General features: G+C 43.0%; 1 protein-coding gene across 1 annotated transcript in view; it reads left to right on the forward strand.

Annotated features, from left to right (window-relative positions):
• LOC122942438 (oxysterol binding protein) overlaps nt 1-24,541 on the forward strand; it is a 362,440-nt gene that overhangs the window by 82,071 nt on the left and 255,828 nt on the right. The window contains exon 4 of the mRNA XM_044300057.1: nt 12,377-12,569. Coding sequence (XP_044155992.1) covers nt 12,377-12,569 — 193 coding nt within the window. The remainder of the gene's footprint in view (nt 1-12,376; nt 12,570-24,541) is intronic.

Here is a 24,541-nt window from a genome sequence, read left to right on the forward strand (position 1 = left end):
TATTTATACTGAACGCCTAATTGATAAATGGCGTTGCCTGTCTTAGGGCGGTCCCTCCGATGTATAAACTCATATTCCCGCCATGGATATGATCTGCGCTGCAGTGAAAGCGGCGTGCGTTCCACTGTGGAACGCCTGCCGCCGAACATCCGGTTCCACCATCCGGATGTGACGTCAGGGAGCCATGCGTTCCACTCTGGAACGCAGGCCGATCCCAGACCAATACAGCGCAAGATCAGGCGGTCAGATGTGGCATCATCAGAATAGGCCCTGCGTTCCAGGCTGGAACGCATGGGGCCAGGTAAATATAGAAAGATTATCGAGGATTAGGCCTAACCGATATATATTTATAAAATAACAGAGGCTGAATCACTCATGGGTGATGACACACTATGAATCCCTGCCAATCAGGCGATATCAGAGATAAATTAAGCAGCAGAAAAAGATAGACTATACAGATCGATGATAAAGATTTATCTGAGTGAATATAAACGGAGGGATATAAAGAAACCCTAAAGACCATTCCAGTGTTTAAATCAATAAATGGCCATTGTAAGGACAAGACGTTTATACAATAGTGGATATACATCAAAAGATAAAGAGATAGTTAAACCAGTGAAACGGTTCATATTCACTGTTCATGATGCTACATTTAGTAGGTACTTCACGCACCCGGCCCAGTTTCCATGGACAATACGGTCAACCCGAGCTCATATGTAGCCGGGATAAAGGACAGGGGTAGGAAAAAAGGGGAAGGGTAGAATAGGGGAAGAAAAGAAATAGGGACATGGCAGGCAAAGGCCAGGGGGCCTAGAGGAAAAGTGGGCTACAAAAAACATGAGACTGTCAGTCTTTCATTCAAGCCGAGGGGGGATTGGGACCGGAGTCTATGGATCCATTCACTTTCCTTTTGTAGGATCCTCCTGTCCCAATCCCCTCCTCGTGGTGATGGATGTATTATTTCAAGCACCGTGAATCGAAGGCATGCGGGATCGCCCCCATGATGATCGTTCACATGTGTCGCTACCGGAGTGATCTCCTTGTTTTTAACATCATTAACGTGTTCTAGGATACGTCTTCTCAGTTCTCTGATGGTCTTACCAACGTAGTCGAGGGGGCAAGTGCACTGGCATAAGTACACAAGTCCCCTAGATCTACAATTAATGAAGTCGCGTATCTGAAAAGTCTGACCCAGCGTGGATCCTGTAATAGTTTTGGCTGTGTTCAAAAATGCACAGGCCTTACAACCTCCGCACTTATATACACCAACCGGTCTACGGTCCAGCCAGGTACCCGCTCTGACCGGTGTTGTGAAATGACTGGCCACCAAACGATCTTTGAGGCTTCTGCCCCGACGATAGGACACAGAGGGTCGTTCGGTCACGACCTGATGGAGATCGGGGTCCATCCTCAAGATAGGCCAGTATTTATTTAAGATTTTTCTAATCTCCGGATTAGCGGTATCAAAGTTTGAGATGATTCTCAACGGTTGGGGACTGTCTGTTGTCCTTATTTTAGGACTAAGTAAATCCTTACGCTCTCTGGTCCGTGCGTGCTTAAAGGCTTCCCTCAGGATCGGTTGTGGGTAGCCCCTGGCTGTAAATCGGTCTTCAAGAACTTTAGCCTCCCTAAAAAATGCTTCATCACTGGAGCAGTTCCTCCGTACCCGGAGATACTGTCCCCTGGGAATGCCCCGTTTAAGGGAAGGAGGGTGGTGACTGCTCCAGTGAAGAAGAGAATTAGTAGCAGTTGTTTTCCTATGTATATTAGTTGATAGTCGATCCCCCACTATTGTTACCTTGACGTCGAGAAAGGTAATAGTCGACGGATCGTATTCAAAGGTAAAGTGGAGTCCAATGTCGTTCATGTTCAGGTCCGAGACAAATCGTTTAAATTCACAGGAGTCGCCCTTCCAGACGACGAAGACGTCGTCTATACAGGTCCTTCTCAAAAAATTAGCATATTGTGATAAAGTTCATTATTTTCTGTAATGTACTGATAAACATTAGACTTTCATATATTTTAGATTCATTACACACCAACTGAAGTAGTTCAAGCCTTTTATTGTTTTAATATTGATGATTTTGGCATGCAGCTCATGAAAACCCAAATTTCCTATCTCAAAAAATTAGCATATTTCATCCGACCAATAAAAGAAAAGTGTTTTTAATACAAAAAAAGTCAACCTTCAAATAATTATGTTCAGTTATGCACTCCTTGGTCGGCAATACTTGGTCGGGAATCCTTTTGCAGAAATGACTGCTTCAATGCGGCGTGGCATGGAGGCAATCAGCCTGTGGCACTGCTGAGGTGTTATGGAGGCCCAGGATGCTTCGATAGCGGCCTTAAGCTCATCCAGAGTGTTGGGTCTTGCGTCTCTCAACTTTCTCTTTCCAATATCCCACAGATTCTCTATGGGGTTCAGGTCAGGAGAGTTGGCAGGCCAACTGAGCACAGTAATACCATGGTCAGTAAACCATTTACCTGTGGTTTTGGCACTGTGAACAGGTGCCAGGTCGTGCTGAAAAATGAAATCTTCATCTCCATAAAGCTTTTCAGCAGATGGAAGCATGAAGTGCTCCAAAATCTACTGATAGCTAGCTGCATTGACCCTGCCCTTGATAAAACACAGTGGACCAACACCAGCAGCTGACATGGCACCCCAGACCATCACTGACTGTGGGTACTCGACACTGGACTTCAGGAATTTTGGCATTTCCCTCTCCCCAGTCTTCCTCCAGACTCTGGCACCTTGATTTCCGAATGACATGCAACAGTCCAGTGCTGCTTCTCTGTAGCCCAGGTCAGGCGCTTCTGCCGCTGTTTCTGGTTCAAAAGTGGCTTGACCTGGGGAATGCAGCACCTGTAGCCCATTTCCTGCACACGCCTGTACACGGTGGCTCTGGATGTTTCTACTCCAGACTCAGTCCACTGCTTCCGCAGGTCCCCCAAGGTCTGGAATTGGTCCTTCTCCACAATCTTCCTCAGGGTCCGGTCACCTCTTCTCGTTGTGCAGCGTTTTCTGCCACACTTTTTCCTTCCCACAGACTTCCCACTGAGGTGCCTTGATACAGCACTCTGGGAACAGCCTATTCGTTCAGAAATTTCTTTCTGTGTCTTACCCTCTTGCTTAAGGGTGTCAATGATGGCCTTCTGGACAGCAGTCAGGTCGGCAGTCTTACCCAGGATTGCAGTTTTGAGTAATGAACCAGGCTGGGAGTTTTTAAAAGCCTCAGGAATCTTTTGCAGGTGTTTAGAGTTAATTAGTTGATTCAGATGATTAGGTTAATAGCTCGTTTAGAGAACCTTTTCATGATATGCTAATTTTTTGAGATAGGAATTTTGGGTTTTTATGAGCTGTATGCCAAAATCATCAATATTAAAACAATAAAAGGCTTGAACTACTTCAGTTGGTGTGTAATGAATCTAAAATATATGAAAGTCTAATATTTATCAGTACATTACAGAAAATAATGTACTTTATCACAATATGCTAATTTTTTGAGAAGGACCTGTATAGCGGGTCCATAGCTGGATATTCTTGGACCACCAGACGTCACGGTCTGGGAAGACATGAGTATCCTCCCACCAGCCCAGGAAGAGGTTTGCGTAAGTGGGGGCACAGGGACTACCCATAGCCGTCCCCCTGAGCTGGTGGTAGAATTTAGAGTTAAAGAGAAAGAAGTTGTGAGTAAGGGTATACTCAAGTAACCTAATAATGAAAGCATTATGTGAGTTAAACTGGATGCCCCTGGTGCATAAAAAATACTCAATAGCCCTAAGGCCATGTTGATGCGGAATTGAGCTATACAGTGACTCAACGTCAATACTGCATAACATGCACTCAGGGTCAAGGATTAGGGCATCAATTTTGTTGAGGAAGTCCATTGTGTCCCTCGTGTATGCTGGGAGGGACACAACGAACTCCCTCAACACCTTGTCCAGATATATCCCACAATTCTGGGTAAGTGAATCAACGCCTGACACAATGGGACGACCCTTAAGTGGGCTGGTCCCCTTGTGGATCTTCGGGAGCCCATAAAAGGTCGCAATCAGGGGTTTATTCGGTAGGAGAAATTCAAATTCCGATGGTCCGATCACTTGGTTCTCCAAGCCGAGCAATAAGATTTGTTTAAGTTCGGCTAAAAATATCTGGGTCGGATTGGAGGGTAGAATTCTGTAACCCTCCTTATCCTTCAACAAATCCAAGCACATATGCATATAGGTCTCATTCTCAAGTACCACCAAATTCCCACCTTTATTTGAAGGTTTTATTATGATGCTGTGATCCTGTTCCAGAGATCGTAAAGCCTTCATCTCTGGGATAGAGATTGAAGGCCCTAGGGCCTCGTTGATTAAGGTCTTCAAGGTCACGTATCACCATCTGCAGAAAAATATCTACATATTCATAATTGGCGGGTGGTGGCATTTTCTTACTCTTAAGTCTCAGTGTGGTGAAAGGGCCTGAGCCAATGATTCGAGTGTGGTCCCTGTTAAGATCAGTGAGGGTTTGAAGGTCATCAAAATCCTCTTCTTGGAGACCAAGTCTACTAAATGTGTCTCTATTCGAGACCCTGAAAAATTTCTGCCATTTCAGTCTCCTGCAGAAGAGGTGGAGGTCCTTAGTCCAAGAAAAAAGACTGAAATTAGATGTAGGCACAAATGACAGGCCTCTCTTAAGGACCTCCACCTCAACTGGAGTAAGACTTCGTTTGGACAGGTTAATTATTTGAAGGTCTGTCACTGTCCCTTGTCCAGTCGGCCCCGTAGTGGATATGGCATCACATCTTTCTCTAAAAAAGAAGATGAAGAGGATTGAGGGTTGGTCTGAGTATGGTTCTGAGTATTGGAGTACCCAGACGGAGGTGAGGAAGAGGAGGTATTCATATATCCTGATCCTCGTGTACCCCGTCCCCTTCCCCTGTAGCCACCTCCCTTCTGCCATCCCCGGCCTCCACGTCTCCTCGTGCCCTGACGGCCTGTGTAGGAAGAGCTACCGTGAGATTTTGAATATGAATCAGTATCTGAAGAGTCGAACTCAGAGGAGGAGGGTTCGACAGGCAATGTAGGTCCCTGTACGATACTGTAAGCCCTATTTTCTTTAAATTCACTGAGGTCCCTGACGAACTGTCTATGCTTTCTGTCTTTAATCAAGCTCTGAAAGCGTTCGACAGATGATTGAAGTGATACCTCCCGTCTAGAAAACTCTGGGTCCTCCTTTAGTTTTAGGGCAACCTCTATTTGTTCTTGCAATTTCTTTGAGGATTGCTCGAAAGTTGATCTCTCCTCCTCGAGCAATAAGGTCATCAAATTTAGTGAACTTTGTGTTAGTAGCTCCTCCCACTTGGATAAAAGGGATGGTGAAGATATTCTGTCTGCTGGTTTTACTCGCAGACGTAACCCCCTAGGTACGATTTTATTACCTATGTAACTTTCCAGGGATTTGATTTCCCACCAAGATTTAATGTTTGCTTTATAACCGTTGTATAAATCATTGAAGACCTGTTTGCTAGTCGCCTGCTGGCCTATACCTGGCACATCCCTATCGGAAAATATATCCCTAGCTTCTATGACTAGAGCCTCGGTGAATAGAGTCCCTGAAAGAAAACTGGCCATGTTTAGTAGAAGAAATCATCCAGCAAATTAGGATATATATATATAAGGTGGGTTATGTATTCAAAATCAATAAAGTCCAGCTAATAAGTAACCCTAACAGGATAAATATTTATAAATTTTTATTACTATATAAACAAAATGTCCCAACATGTCCAGGCGTACACCAGGCCATCCAAATGATTAGGCCAGAGTGTATGTCTTAAAAAGCCCTAAGCTGTGAACCTAAATCTTGGCCCTTAGCCCAGGGGCGGCCCCTGATGGTGGAGACCCCCTGTCCTCGAACCTAACTATACACTCCTATTGTACCCTAGTACATTAGGTTAGTTAGCGGCCTAGATTTAAATGTGGTGGGCTGGTGTAGGCGTGGACACCGAGGATCAGTGAAAAAAAGCACAGTGTATACAACCCTGCCCATGCGGAGATGAGCAGGTACACGGTGCGACACGTTTAATCAACAGACACCAACAAAAAATGATGGTATATAATGTCACAGACTAATTCTGTATAAACCCCAACGCGTTTCCCCCACTGTGTGGGATCATCAGGGGGTAGGTAGAAATACGGTAAATAAATACGGTTATTTTCTTTTGTTTTTCTCATTTATTTACCGTATTTCTACCTACCCCCTGATGATCCCACACAGTGGGGGAAACGCGTTGGGGTTTATACAGAATTAGTCTGTGACATTATATACCATACTTTTTTGTTGGTGTCTGTTGATTAAACGTGTCGCACCGTGTACCTGCTCATCTCCGCATGGGCAGGGTTGTATACACTGTGCTTTTTTTCACTGAACCATAGGTAATTAGACCCTGAAGCAGATTAGCGATCTCTTTTATAGCACATCAGCTAGTCAGATTGAGGTTCAGGCCGCTTCAGCATTTTTTTATGCCTGCAAATAGAGATTTCTCTATAAATGTGCTGTTGATGATATAGACACACCCTGCTCCAATCCACCAGGTGTATTCCTCCCGGTCAAGGGCCTCTGGAACCATTGCCCACCCTCTAACGGGTCTTTATAGCCCGATTCTCCACCTCTGTCGTGGTCAATCACCTGAGTATCGGCTTAAATTGGAGGGGGACCCCACACAGATTCCACCTGTATTTTTAGAACCTGTTGTTATCACCCCCACTATTCCTCCAGCCCGCACTACCGCTCCCTTGCTATTGGAGCCGATTAGGGCAGCTCTGTTCCAGTACGGATATGGCGGGGGCATCCAGATCACACCCCTCACTTTCGCTCCTCCATCCTATGAAATTATCTAGGGGGTCTCTCGGGTGCTTACCACCCACACCAGTGGGATGTCGACCTTCCGGCAGCGGGACCTCAACGTGGGGTGATTAGTAGGCGGCCAGCAGATAAGCGAGCCTCAGAGCGGGCAGGCAGTATCCAGCACGGCGTCAGGCACCATCAGCTATCTTCATGGCCGACGCCATTGCGGGAGCTGGAGTAAAGCGATTTCCCCGGCAGCCTCAGAGCGGAGATTGCGGCGGCATCAGGGCTTCACTTAGAGCCGGATCCCATCGGGCTGGGGATACAACGTGCGTCCACACGCATGCTCCACCCGTGTGCGAGAACCCTTAAGGCTCATGTGTGCAGAAACCCTCAGGCGTAATGGCTCTGTGCCCGTGCTGCTGACCACATACAGTGGTCCGCAGTGCACAGGCACTTGCTGTGTTTGCAGATGCGGACCCATTGACTTGAATGGGTCCTCAATCTGCAACATACAGCAAAGCTAGAACATGTTCTATCTTTTTATGGTGTAGAGGAATGGGCCCAAAAGACCACGAAAGTGCTTCCATGGGCTTCTGATCCGTGCGTCCGCTCCCCAAAACATAGAACTTCACCTATCTTTGGGTGTATCTTGCGAATTGCTGGCCCATTCAAGTTATTGGGTCCGCATCCGCAGCATCGAGTGCACACAGCCAGTGCCCGTATATTGTGGCCCGTCCGTCTACGGTCTGAACCATTACGCTCGTGTGCATGAGCACTTAGAGTGCCGTTAGTCTGTTTAACCCCTTCACGCAACATCACGTACGTGGGGGAATGTGGTGCCTCACCGCATCCCCACGTGCATGTACGTGATCGGCTTTCACTGTCAGCGCGGGGACCGAATCGCTGAAGTTTCAGTGAAGCCAGCGTGCTGGGGTTGCTAGGCAACCAGAGAAGCCGGAAGGAGCTGTATTGGACCCCTGACCCGCCCACGATTGCTGTGATTGGTCCAATACTGCAGAGGGACCAATCGCAGCGCATCGGGGCAGGTAAGGGGGGGTTAGGGAGGGACTGTGTGCTTTTCCTTCTCTGATCGTCCCAATTCCTGTCAGGGAAGCGATCAGAGAAGGCGATAGTGTGACAATCTACTGTACCTTCCCGACCTATGACATGTATACTAGTCATGGAGCACTGCTACTTAGCGCTCCATGACTAGTATACTCGTCATCGCATTTAACTGTCACCATGTCTGCATACATGGTGACAGCGCTGAGTGCCGGCTGTTACACACAGCCAGGCACTCAGGCTCAATGCCGAGGGGGGCCCTGTGCCCCCCCCTTCCCGTATCGGTGATCGCTGCAAACCGCAGGTCAATTCAGACCTGCGGTTTGCAGCGCTTTATGTAGTTTCTGATCCCAGGGATCAGAAACCTAAAAATTGCCAAAGATCTAATTTTTTTTAACACCCCCCTGCACCCCTGAATTCATTTATGTGGCGGGGGGCGGTTTGTGGGCGATGCGGCAGTAACGACCTGATCTATAAAACGGTCGTTACTTTTCCTGAAAGGTGAACGCCATAAAAATAAAAAATAAAAAACTATGATGAAATTGAAATTTAGCCCACCTTACTTCCCCAAAAAAGGTAATAAAAGTGATCAAAAAAGTCGCATGTACGCCAAAATTGTAACAATCAAACCGTCATCTCATCCCGCAAAAAATGAGACCCTACTTAAGATAATCGCCCAAAAACTGAAAAAACTATGGCTCTTAGACTATGGAAACACTAAAACATCATTTTTTTTTTTTTGTTTCAAAAATGAAATCATTGTGTAAAACTTATATAAATAAAAAAAAAGTATACATATTAGGTATTACCGCGTCCGTATCGACCGGCTCTATAAAAATATCACATGACCTAACCCCTCAGGTGACCACCGTAAAAAAATAAAAATAAAAACGGTGTAGAAAAAGCTATTTTTTGTCATCTTACGTCACAAAAAGTCTAATAGCAAGCGATCAAAAAGTCATATGCACCCCAACATAGTGCCAATCAAACCGTCATCTCATCTCGCAAAAAATGAGACCCTACTTAAGATAATCGCCGCAAAACTGTAAAAACTATGGCTCTTAGACTATGGAGAAACTAAAACATTTTTTTTGTTTTAAAAATAAAATCATTGTGTAAAACTTAGATAAATAAAAAAAAATGTATACATATTAGGTATCGCCGCGTCCGTGACAACCTGCTCTTTAAAACTACCACATGATCTAACCTGTCAGATGAATGTTGTAAATAACAATAAAAAAACGATGCCAAAAAAGCTATTTCTTGTTACTTTGCCGCACAAAAAGTGTAATATAGAGCAACCAAAAATCATATGTATCCTAAACTAGTACCAACAAAACTGCCACTCTATCCCGTAGTTTCTAAAATGGGGTCACTTTTATGGAGTTTCTACTCTAGGGGTGCATCAGGGGGGCTTCAAATGGGACATGGTGTCAAAAAACCAGTCCAGCAAAATCTGCCTTCCAAAAACCATATGGCGCACCTTTCACTCTACGCCCCGCTGTGTGGCCGTACAGTAGTTTACGGCCACATATGGGGTGTTTCTGTAAACGGCAGAGTCAGGGCAATAAAGATACAGTCTTGTTTGGCTGTTAACCCTTGCTTTGTTAGTGGAAAAAATTGGTTAAAATTGAAAATTAGGCAAAAAAATGAAATTCTCAAATTTCATCCCCATTTGCCAATAACTCTTGTGCAACACCTAAAGGGTTAACAAAGTTTGTAAAATCAGTTTTGAATACCTTGAGGGGTGTAGTTTATAGAATAGGGTCATTTTTGGGTGGTTTCTATTATGTAAGCCTCGCAAAGTGACTTCAGAGCTGTAGTGGTCCCTAAAAATTGGATTTCTGAAAAATTTCAAGATTTGCTTCTAAACTTCTATCCCCAAAAAATAAGTAACATCCCCAAAAAATAAAATATGATTCCCAAAATAATTCAAACATGAAGTACACATATGGGGAATGTAAAGTCATCACAATTTTTGGGGGTATTACTACAGGGAGTGCAGAATTATTAGGCAAGTTGTATTTTTGAGGATTAATTTTATTATTGAACAACAACCATGTTCTCAATGAACCCCAAAAACTCATTAATATCAAAGCTGAATATTTTTGGAAGTAGTTTTTAGTTTGTTTTTAGTTTTAGCTATTTTAGGGGGATATCTGTGTGTGCAGGTGACTATTACTGTACATAATTATTAGGCAACTTAACAAAAAACAAATATATACCCATTTCAATTATTTATTTTTACCAGTGAAACCAATATAACATCTCAACATTCACAAATATACATTTCTGACATTCAAAAACAAATCAGTGACCAATATAGCCACCTTTCTTTGCAAGGACACTCAAAAGCCTGCCATCCATGGATTCTGTCAGTGTTTTGATCTGTTCACCATCAACATTGCGTGCAGCAGCAACCACAGCCTCCCAGACACTGTTCAGAGAGGTGTACTGTTTTCCCTCCTTGTAAATCTCACATTTGATGATGGACCACAGGTTCTCAATGGGGTTCAGATCAGGTGAACAAGGAGGCCATGTCATTAGATTTTCTTCTTTTATACCCTTTCTTGCCAGCCACGTTGTGGAGTACTTGGACGCGTGTGATGGAGCATTGTCCTGCATGAAAATCATGTTTTTCTTACCTTGCAGACTTCTTCCTGTACCACTGCTTGAAGAAGGTGTCTTCCAGAAACTGGCAGTAGGACTGGGAGTTGAGCTTGACTCCATCCTCAACCCAAAAAGGCCCCACAAGTTCATCTTTGATGATACCAGCCCAAACCAGTACTCCACCTCCACCTTGCTGGCGTCTGAGTCGGACTGGAGCTCTCTGCCCTTTACCAATCCAGCCATCTGGCCCATCAAGACTCACTCTCATTTCATCAGTCCATAAAACCTTAGAAAAATCAGTCTTGAGATATTTCTTGGCCCAGTCTTGACGTTTCAGCTTGTGTGTCTTGTTCAGTGGTGGTCGTCTTTCAGCCTTTCTTACCTTGGCCATGTCTCTGAGTATTGCACACCTTGTGCTTTTGGGCACTCCAGTGATGTTGCAGCTCTGAAATATGGCCAAACTGGTGGCAAGTGGCATCTTGGCAGCTGCACGCTTGACTTTTCTCAGTTCATGGGCAGTTATTTTGCGCCTTGGTTTTTCCACACGCTTCTTGCGACCCTGTTGACTATTTTGAATGAAACGCTTGATTGTTCGATGATCACGCTTCAGAAGCTTTGCAATTTTAAGAGTGCTGCATCCCTCTGCAAGATATCTCACTATTTTTGACATTTCTGAGCCTGTCAAGTCCTTCTTTTGACCCATTTTGCCAAAGGAAAGGAAGTTGCCTAATAATTATGCACACCTGATATAGGGTGTTGATGTCATTAGACCACACCCCTTCTCATTACAGAGATGCACATCACCTAATATGCTTAATTGGTAGTAGGCTTTCGAGCCTATACAGCTTGGAGTAAGACAACATGCATAAAGAGGATGATGTGGTCAAAATACTCATTTGCCTAATAATTCTGCACGTAGTGTATGTATTACAGAAGTAGAGAAACTGAAATTTGCTAATTTTTCCAAATTTTAGGTAAATTTGGTTTTGTTTTTTTATGCAAAAGTGTCATGAAGTACAATATGTGACAAAAAAACAATCTCAGAACGGCCTGGATAAGTCGAAGCGTTTTAAAGTTATCAGCACTTAAAGTGACACTGGTCAGATTTGCAAAAAATGACCTGGTCCTTAAGGTGAAATAAGGCTGTGTCTTGAAGGGGTTAATGAACCGCTGGAGGCCTCAATCTTACACCCATAAATATAGGCACGACAAATCCCCTGTATTACACATGTCTGAAAAGTGGCCCTACAGTTGTGTTTTTTTACGTTTTGTAAAACTAATTGGATGTGACGCTGGTAAATGTCTTAGTCACGGTGTTAGTAAGTGGCCTCATTAGTCACAGAAGGCTGATTAGATGGTCAAATTCTCACCTTTTTGGGGGGAAAACACCCCATATGAGACATTCTGACGGCAAGTATGCTTCTGAATGATGTTGGGGACAGCTAACTCGCACAGAAATCCATGTTACCCCTGCCCTTGGGGGTCATGTACAGTTATACAGGGAGAGAGGAGCTGTTTTATACAGGTATATCTCATGCTGCATAGCATGATAGCTGCTATAAACTAGAGATACAGCCCTTAGAGATTGGGACACGAGAAAGCTGCAAATTCTAAAGAGTGTATTTCAGGCTGAATTATGGTTAATGGTCTGAAACTTGTTTTAAAACTTAGAATGTCGGCTTTAAAACAATTCCTGACTGGCATCTCTAGCTGCTATATAGCTATACTGTATGATAGAAGTTCTTGACCACTTAATTGCATCCTTCTAGAAAGCATGAGATACCTCTTTGGCACGGAAAGGTTTAAATATCAGGCTCAATAAGAATGTTTTGATTTCTAACTCTTAATTTATTGTCTTTTTCCTTTTTTTAGGCATGTCGAGATTTCATGTCTCTTGCAGAGAGTCACAGTAAGCGCTGGCAGAGAGCTTTGCAATATGAGCGAGATCAGAGATTACGTCTGGAAGAGACACTGGAACAGTTGGCAAAGCAGCACAACTACTTGGAGCGGGCTTTCCGTGGTGCCACTGTGCTGCCCGCAGAGACTCCCGCTGGGTTACCTAAAGGTGAGCTTCTCTGGGCTATTAAAGACTAGGCAGGATCCAGGTGCAAATTAATTATGACTTGTTATCCAGCACTCATATCTCCGCTTCAATTTCAACCAAGGTCACACCTTAACACTATCCCAGTTGACATACAGTATTCAAATGTACAAACATGTTAAATGCAAGATCAGCACCATATCTCTGAAGACACAGTACATTAAACTAAGGGTGGGCGATATGGCCTAAAATCTATATTGCGATATAATTTTAAGCATGTGTGATATGCGATATATATCGCAATATATTGTTTTCTATATTTGGGGGGGGGGGGGGTTTAAATTTTTTTTTTTTTTTTTACTTTTTATTTAATAACTATTAGCCCCCTTAAGGGCTAGAACCCTTGTCATATTCACCCTAATAGAGCTCTATTGGGGTGAAGAGAACTTTACACTCTCCCTGCTGCCCTGTGCTTTGTGCACACAACAGCAGGGAGCTGACCATGGCAGCCAGCCTCTGATCTGCCCCCCCAGCCTCTGATCTGCCCCCCAGCCTCTCTCTCTTATCAGCCCCCTCTGGTAACTCAGTGGCCACAGGGTCCCCCTCCTCCCCCCCATCATTGGTGGCAGTGGGCAGTGTGCCCCCCCTCTCCCTACCCAGTATTGATCATTGGTGGCAGGGGCTCCCTTCCTGCCCACATCATTGGTGGCAGCAGCAGTTCCGATCGGAGTCCCAGCAGTGTACGACCAGATACGACCTCCTGCAACTCACCCAAAAGAATTGGGGAATTCAAGAGTGCCCAGTCCGGTTCCGCAAGTGCAGGAATCCTGGTTTGCTGCAAGAAGTCCTCTATGAGTGCCTCGTTGTCATCTATCTCAGAGCGATATAATTATTTTTCAAATTCCCCCTCAATTTCCGCTGCTTTATGTACAAAAAGGCCAAAATACAATTTTGGCCGTTCCATCGGCCATAGAGAAAGACGAATCTCCCGTCTGTCAATCCGATGTTCCAAGGGATCATAATCAACATTTTTATGGACATATACACTGACCCCACGGGAGTATGACGAAAAGCTGGAGTGGAACTGATACTCCGCCCATTTCTTTGTTAAATATTCGGGGATCTCTGGTGATGCATGTGTTTCCAGCAATGCTACTATTGCGGAAAGATGTCGAGAGATCAAATCAAAGACTATAATCAGTTTTGTAATGTCCCCGAGCCCTCGTACATTCCATGTTGGAACTTAATCATTCATTGCGTTTTACAGTTATAAGGGAGTCGTCCACTGCCCCTTGGCGACAACCGCAGCCGTGCTCGAACCCAACCCATCCCACCCATAAATGTAATTTTAACTCCTAAGACTCCTGTGCCCAGCCTTCTGTCTCCCAGAGAAGCACAGCGTCTGGCTGCACAGCCCGTTTTTTCTAATCTGAGACGGATGATCCTTAGCAACGCTCTTTTGAAGAGTGCTGCTAAGGGCCATTTCAGCCCCAGTTTTCTACCCTGTGACCACCACAGGGACCGCTGTATAGAAAAGGTTAAGAGGGAGGGAGCTCTCTCCCATCAGGGGCTGCTGTGCCTTTTCAGCCCCCGATGGGAGAGGGAGGGGGCCCCCCTCCCTCCCCATAACCCACTGCTCTGCTGTGGCAGCGAGTGATGGTTGTCCATGGTGCTGATTAGACTTCTGCTAAAGGCAGAAGTCTAATCAGACTTTGTAAAGTGAAAATGCATATAGTGTACTGTACTGTATTATACAGACATGAGACCCACTGGATATTAAAGAATCAAGTGGGTCTGGGTCAAATTATTATTTTTTTTAAGTGAAAAAAATGTAAAAATCAAAAAACACATTTATCACTGATAAAAATGGGAAAAAATAAAATTCCCTACGCATGTTTGATATCACAGTGTCCGTAACGACCTGATCTATAAAAAGGTCATGTTACTTTACCCGCACGGTGAACGCCATTAAAAAAAAAAAAAAAAAAAAACTGATATTGAAATTTTGCCCACCTTACTTACCCAAAAAGGTAATAAAAGTGATTCAAAAAAGTTGTATTTACGCCAAAATAGTACCAATCAAACAACATGATTTTTTTGTTTATGTATCGCCGCGTCCGTAATAACCTGCTCTATAAAAATATCACCTGACCATGCCCCTCAGGTGAATACCGTAAATAAAAACGGTGTAAAAAAAAAGCTATTTTTTTGTCGCCTTGCATCACAAAAAGTGTAATAGCAAGCGATCAAAAAGTCATACTTACCCCAAAATAGTGCCAATCAAACCGTCATCTCATCCCGCAAAAATCTTACCCTACCCAAGATATTTGCCCAAAAACTGAAAAATCTATGGCTCTCAGACTATGGAGACACAAAAACATGATTTAAAAAAAAAATTTGGTTTCAAAAATGAAATCATTGTGTAAAACTTACATAAAAAAAAAATAATAGTATACATATTGGGTATCGCCGCATCTGTGACAACCTGCTCTATAAAAATACCACATGATCTAACCTGTCAGATGAATGTTGTAAATGACAAAAAATAAAAACGGTGCCAAAACACCTATTTCTTGTTACCTTGCCTCACAAAGTGTAATATAGAGCAATCAAAAATCATTTGTACCCTAAACTAGTACCAACAATACTGCCACCCTATCCCGAAATTTCTAAAATGGGGTCACTTTTTTGGAGTTTCTACTCTAGGGGTGCATCAGGGGGGCTTCAAATGGGACATGGTGTCAAAAAAACGGTCCAGCAAAATCTGCCTTTCAAAAGCGTATGCCATTCCTTTCCTTCTGCACCCTGCCGTGTGCCCGTACAGTGGTTTACAACCACATATGGGGTGTTTCTGTAAACTACAGAATCAGAGCCATAAATATTGAGTTTTGTTTGGCTGTTAACCCTTGCTTTGTAACTGGAAAAAAATTATTAAAATGGAAAATCTGCCAAAAAAGTGAAATTTTTAAATTGTATATCTGTTTTCCATTAAATCTTGTGGAACACCTAAAGGGTTAACAAAGTTTGTAAAAATCAGTTTTGAATACCTTGAGGGGTGTAGTTTCTTAGATGGGGTCACCTTTATGGAGTTTCTACTCTAGGGGTGCATCAGGGGGGCTTCAAATGGGACATGGTGTAAAAAAAAAAACTGTCCAGCAAAATCTGCCTTCCAAAAACCATACGGCGCACCTTTCCCTCTACACCCTACTGTGTGCCCGTACAATAGTTTACTGCCACATCTGGGGTGTTTCTGCAAACTACAGAATCGGGGCAATAAATATAGCATTTTGTTTGGCTGTTAACCCTTGCTTTCAGAAATGGTATCACCATTTGCCATTAACTTTTGTAAAATCAGTTTTGAATACCTTGAGGGGTGTAGTTTCTGGAATGGGGTCATTTTTGGGTGGTTTCTATTATGTAGGCCTCACAAAGTGACTTCAGACCTGAACTGGTCCCTAAAAATTGTTGTATTTTTTTATTTCAAGATTTGCTTCTAAATTTCTAAGCCTTGTAACATCCCCCAAAAATAAAATATCATTCCCAAATTGATCCAAACATGAAGTAGACCTATGGGGAATGTAAAGTACAAACTATTTTTGTAGGTATTACTATGTATTATAGAAGTAGAGAAATTGAAACTTGGAAATTTGCAATTAGTTTTTACAAATGTTTGGTAAATTTTGGTATTTTTTTTATAAATAAAAATGATTTTTTTTTTTTTACTTCATTTTACCAGTGTCATGAAGTACAATATGTGATGAAAAAACTATCTCAGAATGGCCTGGATAAGTCCAAGTGTTTTAAAGTTATCACCACTTAAAGTGACACTGGTCAGATTTGCAAAAAATGGCCTGGTCCTTAAGGTGAAATATGGCTGTGTCCTTAAGGGGTTAAGGGCTAATGCCCACAGACATAAGAACTCTATGCCTGTGCTGCGGATTGCAAATCGCGGTCCGCAATGCATGGGCACTGGCTGTGTACACTCCGTTTGCAGAAGCAGACCAGTGGACTTGAATCGGTCCGCGATCCACAAGATATGGCAAAAGATAGGACATGTTTTATCTTTTGTGGTGTGGAGGCATGGACCCCAAAAACCCACAGAAGCAATTCATAGTGCTTTCGTGGGCTTCCAATCCGTGCCTCCGTCCTGCGAAAGATGGGACATGCCGTATCTTGCTGATCGCAGACCTATTCAAATCAATGAGTTCCGCAATACGGGCATGAAGCCCTGATGTTCATAGGCATGAGCCCCAAGACTGAGTTCACAATTGTTGTTTGGTCAGTTATTTCCATCAGCTATTGTGAGCCAAAAGCAGTAATGAAGCCTACTCAGATATCTGGTGTTAATGAGTTGAGTGGCACCTATTCTGGGTTTTTGACCCACATCTGGTTTTGACTTGCAATACCTGATCACATTTCAGTTATTTGGTCAGTTACTTTGAACTCAGCCCAACTTGTTTTTCTTCCAGGTTTATGGCATAGCAGCTAAGAGTATATTGTGAGTACAGATTTTGCATTCAGAACGTATTGGTTTGCTCAGTAGTTTAGTCTCCAGTGTGTTGCACAGGTGAGTAGTTAGGTGTGTGGTTGCCTAATTAAAAGTTAAATAGCCAGTGTTTAGGCCAGCTCAGCTGAAGTCTGGTTTGAAGTTGGCTGGGAGCAGCATCTATTATAAGCAGACTTAAAACGCGAGCTTGATTTAAAGTGTGTATTTATATTAAAGAGGACCTTTCATGGTTTTGTTTCATTCTAGATAAATACCTTTACTTGCTGATGCTGCCACCCTGAATGTGTTTTAATTTTTATTTTATTTTTTATTTTTTATTTTTATTTTTTTTTGTATTACTCCTACACCCCGCTGTGGACCCCTGTAGTTTTCCCGCTCATTATGTTAATACTGAGCATCGGTACAAGGAGGAGGAGACACCAGGGTTTCTGAATGGGCGTCTCCTTCCCCCTGGCTGTGCCGCAATCCAGTCACAGCGGAGAGTGTCACAGCCAGGGAGAATAAAAAGCTCACCTTTATCGCGGCACAGCCAGGGAGATGGAGACGCCCATTGAGAAACCCTGACATCTCCTCCCTGTACCGATGCTCAGTATGAAAATACTGAGCGGGAAAACTACAGGGTGGCACAGCGTGGCGTAAGAGCGATATTAAAAAAAAAAAAAAACATTCAGGGTGGCAGCATCAGTGAGGGGTACCCCGCAAGTAGTTATTTATCTAGAATTAAAAAAAAACTTGGGTCATTTTCTGATGACACATTTCTATAAGTCACACCCGTGAAAGGTCCTCTAAGTTTTTATTTTTATTTTTATTCTAGATAAATAACTTTACTTGCGGGGTAAAAAAAAAAAACACATTCAGGGTGGCAGCATCAGCGAGGGGTACCCCACAAGTAGTTATTTATCTAGAATTAAAAAGAAAATTAGAGGACCTTTCACGAGTGTGACTTATAGAAATGTGTCATCAGAAAATGACCTACTTAAATTACAATTTTATGTTTAATTTATTTTTAAAGAGTTTTGTTATTTTTAATTTTCCCTGTCACTATATTTAACAAAAACCATAAAATCCTTCAGTTTTTGTGCTGGCCCCTTAGCCTGATAACTGTGCAGATTACAGTTATCTGCTTGTCTGTCATTCTAATCCAGCATGTAATAAGATCACCTATGTGTATAGATAAGACAGGATCCACCATTCACAATTGGTAATTGTCAAAGCTTATCTATTGTTTCCTTGTACATTGACCTCTGCTCAGGTCACTGAACATGGCTAGAAAACTCTCCCATAGAAGTCAGTAGGGTCGCCTCCTGACCATTGTGTCTATCTGGTTTTAACACCTTTTAGGACCCGGCTCATTTTCAACTTAAGGACCAGGCCATTTTTTGCAAATCTGACCAGTGTCACTTTATGTGGTGATAACTTTAAAACGCTTTAACTTCGGCACATATTGTACTTCATGACACTGGTAAAATGAAGTAAAAAAAAAATTATATATATATATATATAAAAAATACCAAATTTACCAAAAATGTGTAAAAAAAATTGCTAATTTCCAAGAAATTTCCAAATTTCTCTAATTCTATAATACATAGTAATACCTTCAAACATATTTATTACTTTACATTCCCCATTTGTCTACTTCATGTTTGCATCATTTTGAGAATATTTTATATTTTGGGGATGTTACAAGGCTTAGAAGTTTGGAAGCAAATCTTGAAATTGTTGTGAACTTTTCAAAAACCCAATTTTTAGGGACCAGTTCAGGTCTGAAGTCACTTTGTGAGGCTTATATAATAGAAACCACCCAAAAATTACACCATTCTAGAAACTACACCCCTCAAGGTATTCAAAACTGATTTTACAAACTTTGTTAACCCTTTAGGTGTTGCACAAGAATTAATGGAAAATACAGATACAAGTAGAAACTCAGAAAAAGTGATCCCATTTTAGAAACTACGGGATAGGGTGGAAGTTTTGTTGGTACTAGTTTAGGATACATATGATTTTTGCTTGCTCTATATTGCACTTTTTGTGAGGCAAAGTAACAAGAAATAGCTTTTTTGGCACTTTTTTTTTTTTTTTTTTTTGTCATTTACAACATTCATCTGACAGGTTAGATCATGTGGTATTTTTATAGAGCAGGTTGTCACGGACGTGGCGATGCCTAATATGTATACAACTTTTTTTTATTTATGTAAGTTTTACAGAATGATTTCATTTTTGAAACAAAAAAAAAGTTTTAGTGTCTCCATAGTCTGAGAGCCATAGTTTTTTCAGTTTTTGGGCGATTATCTAAAGTAGGGTCTCTTTTTTTTTTGTGGGATGAGATGACTGTTTTATTGGCACTATTTTGGGGTGCATATGACTTTTTGATCGCTTGCTATTACACTTTTTTTGACGTCAGATGAAAAAAAATGGCTTTTTTTACACAGTTTTTATTTTAAATTTTTTACGGTGTTCACCTGAAGGGTTAGGTCATGTGATATTTTTATAGAGCCGGTCGATACGGACGCGGCGATGCCTAATATGTATACTTTTTTTTAATGTAAGTTTTACACAATGATTTCATTTTTAAAACAAAAAAAATCATGTTTAGTGTTTCCATAGTCTAAGAGCCATAGTTTTTTCAGTTTTTGGGCGATTTTCTTGGGTAGGGTATGATTTTTGCGGTATGAGCTGACTGTTTGGCGCTATTTTGGGGTGCATATGACTTTTTGATCGCTTGCTATTACTTTTTGTGACATAAGGTGACAAAAAATTGTTTATTTAGCACAGTTTTTATTTTTTACGGTGTTCATCTGTGGGGTTAGCTCATGTGATATTATTATAGAGGCTGTCGATACGGACGCGGCGATGGCTAATATGTATACTTTTTTTATTTATGTAAGTTTTACACAATAATATCATTTTTGAAACAAAAAAAATCATGTTATAGTGTCCCCATATTTATTTTTTTTTTTTTGGTTCTTCATAGACCTAGATCAGCTCTGCAGTGAGTATGAGTATCAGCCCCAGTTACAGGAGAAATTATAAACATGATTTTATTTTTTTCAAAAATGCTATTCTGTATAATACAAGAACCGTAATATCAAGCAGTCAAAAATTCTTATTTACCCCAAAATGTTACCAATAAAAACGAGTCTGTCCCGCAAAAAATTCCTCTTGCATCTCGACAATTTTTTTTTAAAGGTCTTAAAAACCATTTCAGCGAATTCCATATTAGAAAATAAATCCAATGCTGCTCATTTGAGCCATCAGAAACCTATGTTGGCAGAAAAGGGAAAATATTATGGATGTTAGTATATGGTGATGCAAAATTAAACAAATATTTAATAAAATAACTTTTAATGTTGCAAAAGTAGTAAAAAATGGAAAACAAAACTACCGTATTTTTTTCCCCCAAAAGTGGGGCGAATGCTGACATTTTTACTCCGCTATACAGGTCCTTCTAAAAAAAATTAGCATATTGTGATAAAGTTAATTATTTTCTGTAATGTACTGATAAACATTAGACTTTCATATATTTTAGATTCATTACACACCAACTGAAGTAGTTCAAGCCTTTTATTGTTTTAATATTGATGATTTTGGCATACAGCTCATGAAAACCCAAATTTCCTATCTAAAAAAAATTAGCATATTTCATCCGACCAATAAAAGAAAAGTGTTTTTAATACAAATAAAAGTCAACCTTTAAATAATTATGTTCAGTTATGCACTCAATACTTGGTCGGGAATCCTTTTGCAGAAATGACTGCTTCAATGCGGCGTGGCATGGAGGCAATCAGCCTGTGGCACTGCTGAGGTGTTATGGAGGCCCAGGATGCTTCGATAGCGGCCTTAAGCTCATCCAGAGTGTTGGGTCTTGCGTCTCTCAACTTTCTCTTCCCAATATCCCACAGATTCTCTATGGGGTTTAGGTCAGGAGAGTTGGCAGGCCAATTGAGCACAGTAATACCATGGTCAGTAAACCATTTACCAGTGGTTTTGGCACTGTGAGCAGGTGCCAGGTCGTGCTGAAAAATGAAATCTTCATCTCCATAAAGCTTTTCAGCAGATGGAAGCATGAAGTGCTCCAAAATCTCCTGATAGATAGCTGCATTGACCCTGCCCTTGATAAAACACAGTGGACCAACACCAGCAGCTGACATGGCACCCCAGACCATCACTGACTGTGGGTACTTGACACTGGACTTCAGGCATTTAGGAATTTCCCTCTCCCCAGTCTTCCTTCAGACTCTGGCACCTTGATTTCCGAATGACCTGCAAAATTTGCTTTCATTCGAAAAAAGTACTTTGGACCACTGAGCAACAGTCCAGTGCTGCTTCTCTGTGGCCCAGGTCAGGCGCTGGGGAATGCGGCACCTGTAGCCCATTTCCTGCACACGCCTGTACACGGTAGCTCTGGATGTTTCTACTCCAGACTCTGTCCACTGCTTCCGCAGGTCCCCCAAGGTCTGGAATCGGTCCTTCTCCACAATCTTCCTCAGGGTCCGGTCACCTCTTCTCGTTGTGCAGCGTTTTCTGCCACACTTTTTCCTTCCCACAGACTTCCCACTGAGGTGCCTTGATACAGCACCCTGGGAACAGCCTATTCGTTCAGAAATTTCTTTGTGTCTTACCCTCTTGCTTGAGGGTGTCAATGATGGCCTTCTGGACAGCAGTCAAGGTCGGCAGTCTTACCCATGATTGCGGTTTTGAGTAATGAACCAGGCTGGGAGTTTTTAAAAGCCTCAGGAATCTTTTGCAGGTGTTTAGAGTTAATTAGTTGATTCAGATGATTAGGTTAATAGCTCGTTTAGAGAACCTTTTCATGATATGCTAATTTTTTTAGATAAGAATTTTGGGTTTTCATGAGCTGTATGCCAAAATCATCAATATTAAAACAATAAAAGGCTTGAACTACTTCAGTTGGCGTGTAATGAATCTAAAATATATGAAAGTCTAATGTTTATCAGTACATTACAGAAAATAATGAACTTTATCACAATATGCAATTTTTTTTAGAAGGACCTCTATATGTTGCCGGCTGCGATGTATCAGCGGGGAGGGAGGAGAGGCTGGCAACTCACGGCGTGGCCTGGTGCAGTCACTGTACTCTAATACACGCACACACCAGTATTCATATGTAAACTGTAGGCAATCCATATGTAAACTGCAAGGTAGCGCAATCCATGTATTACTCACTATGAAACGCCTGTACTAGCAGGCAGGCTGGCCAGTCACTCACTTCCTCATGCGCATGCTGCTCTCACTTTATTAATAAAGCAGGCGGAGCAGGCACGTGAGTGACCGGCCAGCCTGCAGTGCCTACTAGTACGGGATTTTTATAGTGAGTGCTATGTGGTTTGCGCTACCTTGCCATTTTTACATATGGATTGCCTACAGTTTATATATGAATATTGGTGTGTGTGGGGCCCAGTGTAATAGAGTACAGTGATTGCATCGGGCCCTGCCGAGATTTCAACACCACTTGCCTGCCTCCACCCCCTGTATTGGTGTCACTATTTACCGTACACTGTTATGGGGGTATATCTGTGGCTGACAAATATATAGCATAAGATGCGATATATATGGTATTTGCCATCCGCAGATGCCATCCCGTAACCGTGCCATCCGCAGATGCCCCCCCCGTAACCGTGCCATCCCCAGATGCCCCCCCCGTAACCGTGCCATCCCCAGATGCCCCCCCGTAACCGTGCCATCCCCAGATGCCCCCCCGTAACCGTGCCATCCCCAGATGCCCCCCCGTAACCGTGCCATCCCCAGATGCCCCCCCGTAACCGTGCCATCCCCAGATGCCCCCCCGTAACCGTGCCATCCCCAGATGCCCCCCCGTAACCGTGCCATCCCCAGATGCCCCCCCGTAACCGTGCCATCCCCAGATGCCCCCCCGTAACCGTGCCATCCCCAGATGCCCCCCCGTAACCGTGCCATCCGCAGATGCCCCCCCGTAACCGTGCCATCCGCAGATGCCCCCCCCGTAACCGTGCCATCCGCAGATGCCCCCCCCTGTAACCGTGCCATCCGCAGATGCCCCCCCCCTGTAACCGTGCCATCCGCAGATGCCCCCCCCTGTAACCGTGCCATCCGCAGATGCCCCCCCCTGTAACCGTGCCATCCGCAGATGCCCCCCCCCCTGTAACCGTGCCATCCGCAGATGCCCCCCCCCCGTAACCGTGCCATCCGCAGATGCCCCCCCCGTAACCGTGCCATCCGCAGATGCCCCCCGTAACCGTGCCATCCGCAGATGCCCCCCCGTAACCGTGCCATCCGCAGATGCCCCCCCCCCCGTAACCGTGCCATCCGCAGATGCCCCCCCCCGTAACCGTGCCATCCGCAGATGCCCCACCCCCCCCGTAACCGTGCCATCCGCAGATGCCCCCCCGTAACCGTGCCATCCGCAGATGCCCTCCCCCCCCGTAACCGTGCCATCCGCAGATGCCCCCTCCCCCCCCCGTAACCGTGCCAGCCATCCGCAGGTGCCACCGTGTGCACTCTGCATCACTTGAATGGGTCCGCAATCAGAGATGCTGAACGGAAGCATGGATCGTAAGCCTGCGGAAGCTCTGCACAGCTAAAAAAAATAGAACTTCTTTTTTTTTGTGGTGCGGACGGATCACAGACTCATTCAAGTTGAATCTGTCTCGATCCGTCTTGGCCACCGCACGACCTGTGGATAGGTCATCAGTATAAAACCGTTGCACAACCCCTTTTAATTGAAGTTGTCCAAATAAAGATATAAAGTCCATTGTTTTTCTATTTGTGAACTGAAAAAGAAAATCCCACTTTTGTGTTTGTTTATACTGAGCTAATCTTCCAATATCAAAAGACCTCCTCCTACTGAGGTTCCTGGCTTTTTATAAAAAAATTAATTAAATTAAATCACCAGCAACGGGTAATTTAATCTTGATATATATTGAACAACAAAGATTACAACGGATAACCTTGTCTTGTTCCTCTTCCCAACTCAACTTTCCTATTACCAGTTGGGCCTCAGGGTGGCTATAAAATCAGGTTTAAAAATTCATAAACGGTCCCCCAAATCCCATCCTATTGAGGACTACAAATTCCCAGGGATATCGGACATTGTCAAAAGTTTTTAATAAAAAAAAAAAAAGAAATTGCTTGGCTCGCACTTATATCCTTATTTTCCATATTTTTTATGCTGATCCATGGAGCCACTACCTTGCTCATTCAATGCTGAATAAAAAAAAAATGAAAAACCCTTATTACTTTAGGATCATTGATTATTTGACCTTGTTCATTCATGATGGCATGTATGTGAGATTCCTGTGTTGGTCCCTTTGCAAGGTTTAAAAGTATCTTCCCTGACTTAATCCTCATGCACACAACCGTAGTTTTGGTCCGAATAAGATCTGAATTTTTTTGCAGATCGAATGTGGACCCATTCATTTCAATGTGTGCTGTCCTCATCTGTATGTCCGTTCTGCAACCCTGCAAAAAATAGATAAATAGAACATGTCCCATT

The sequence above is a fragment of the Bufo gargarizans genome, chromosome 6 (genome assembly GCF_014858855.1).
Source record: "Bufo gargarizans isolate SCDJY-AF-19 chromosome 6, ASM1485885v1, whole genome shotgun sequence".
Taxonomy (NCBI): domain Eukaryota; kingdom Metazoa; phylum Chordata; class Amphibia; order Anura; family Bufonidae; genus Bufo; species Bufo gargarizans.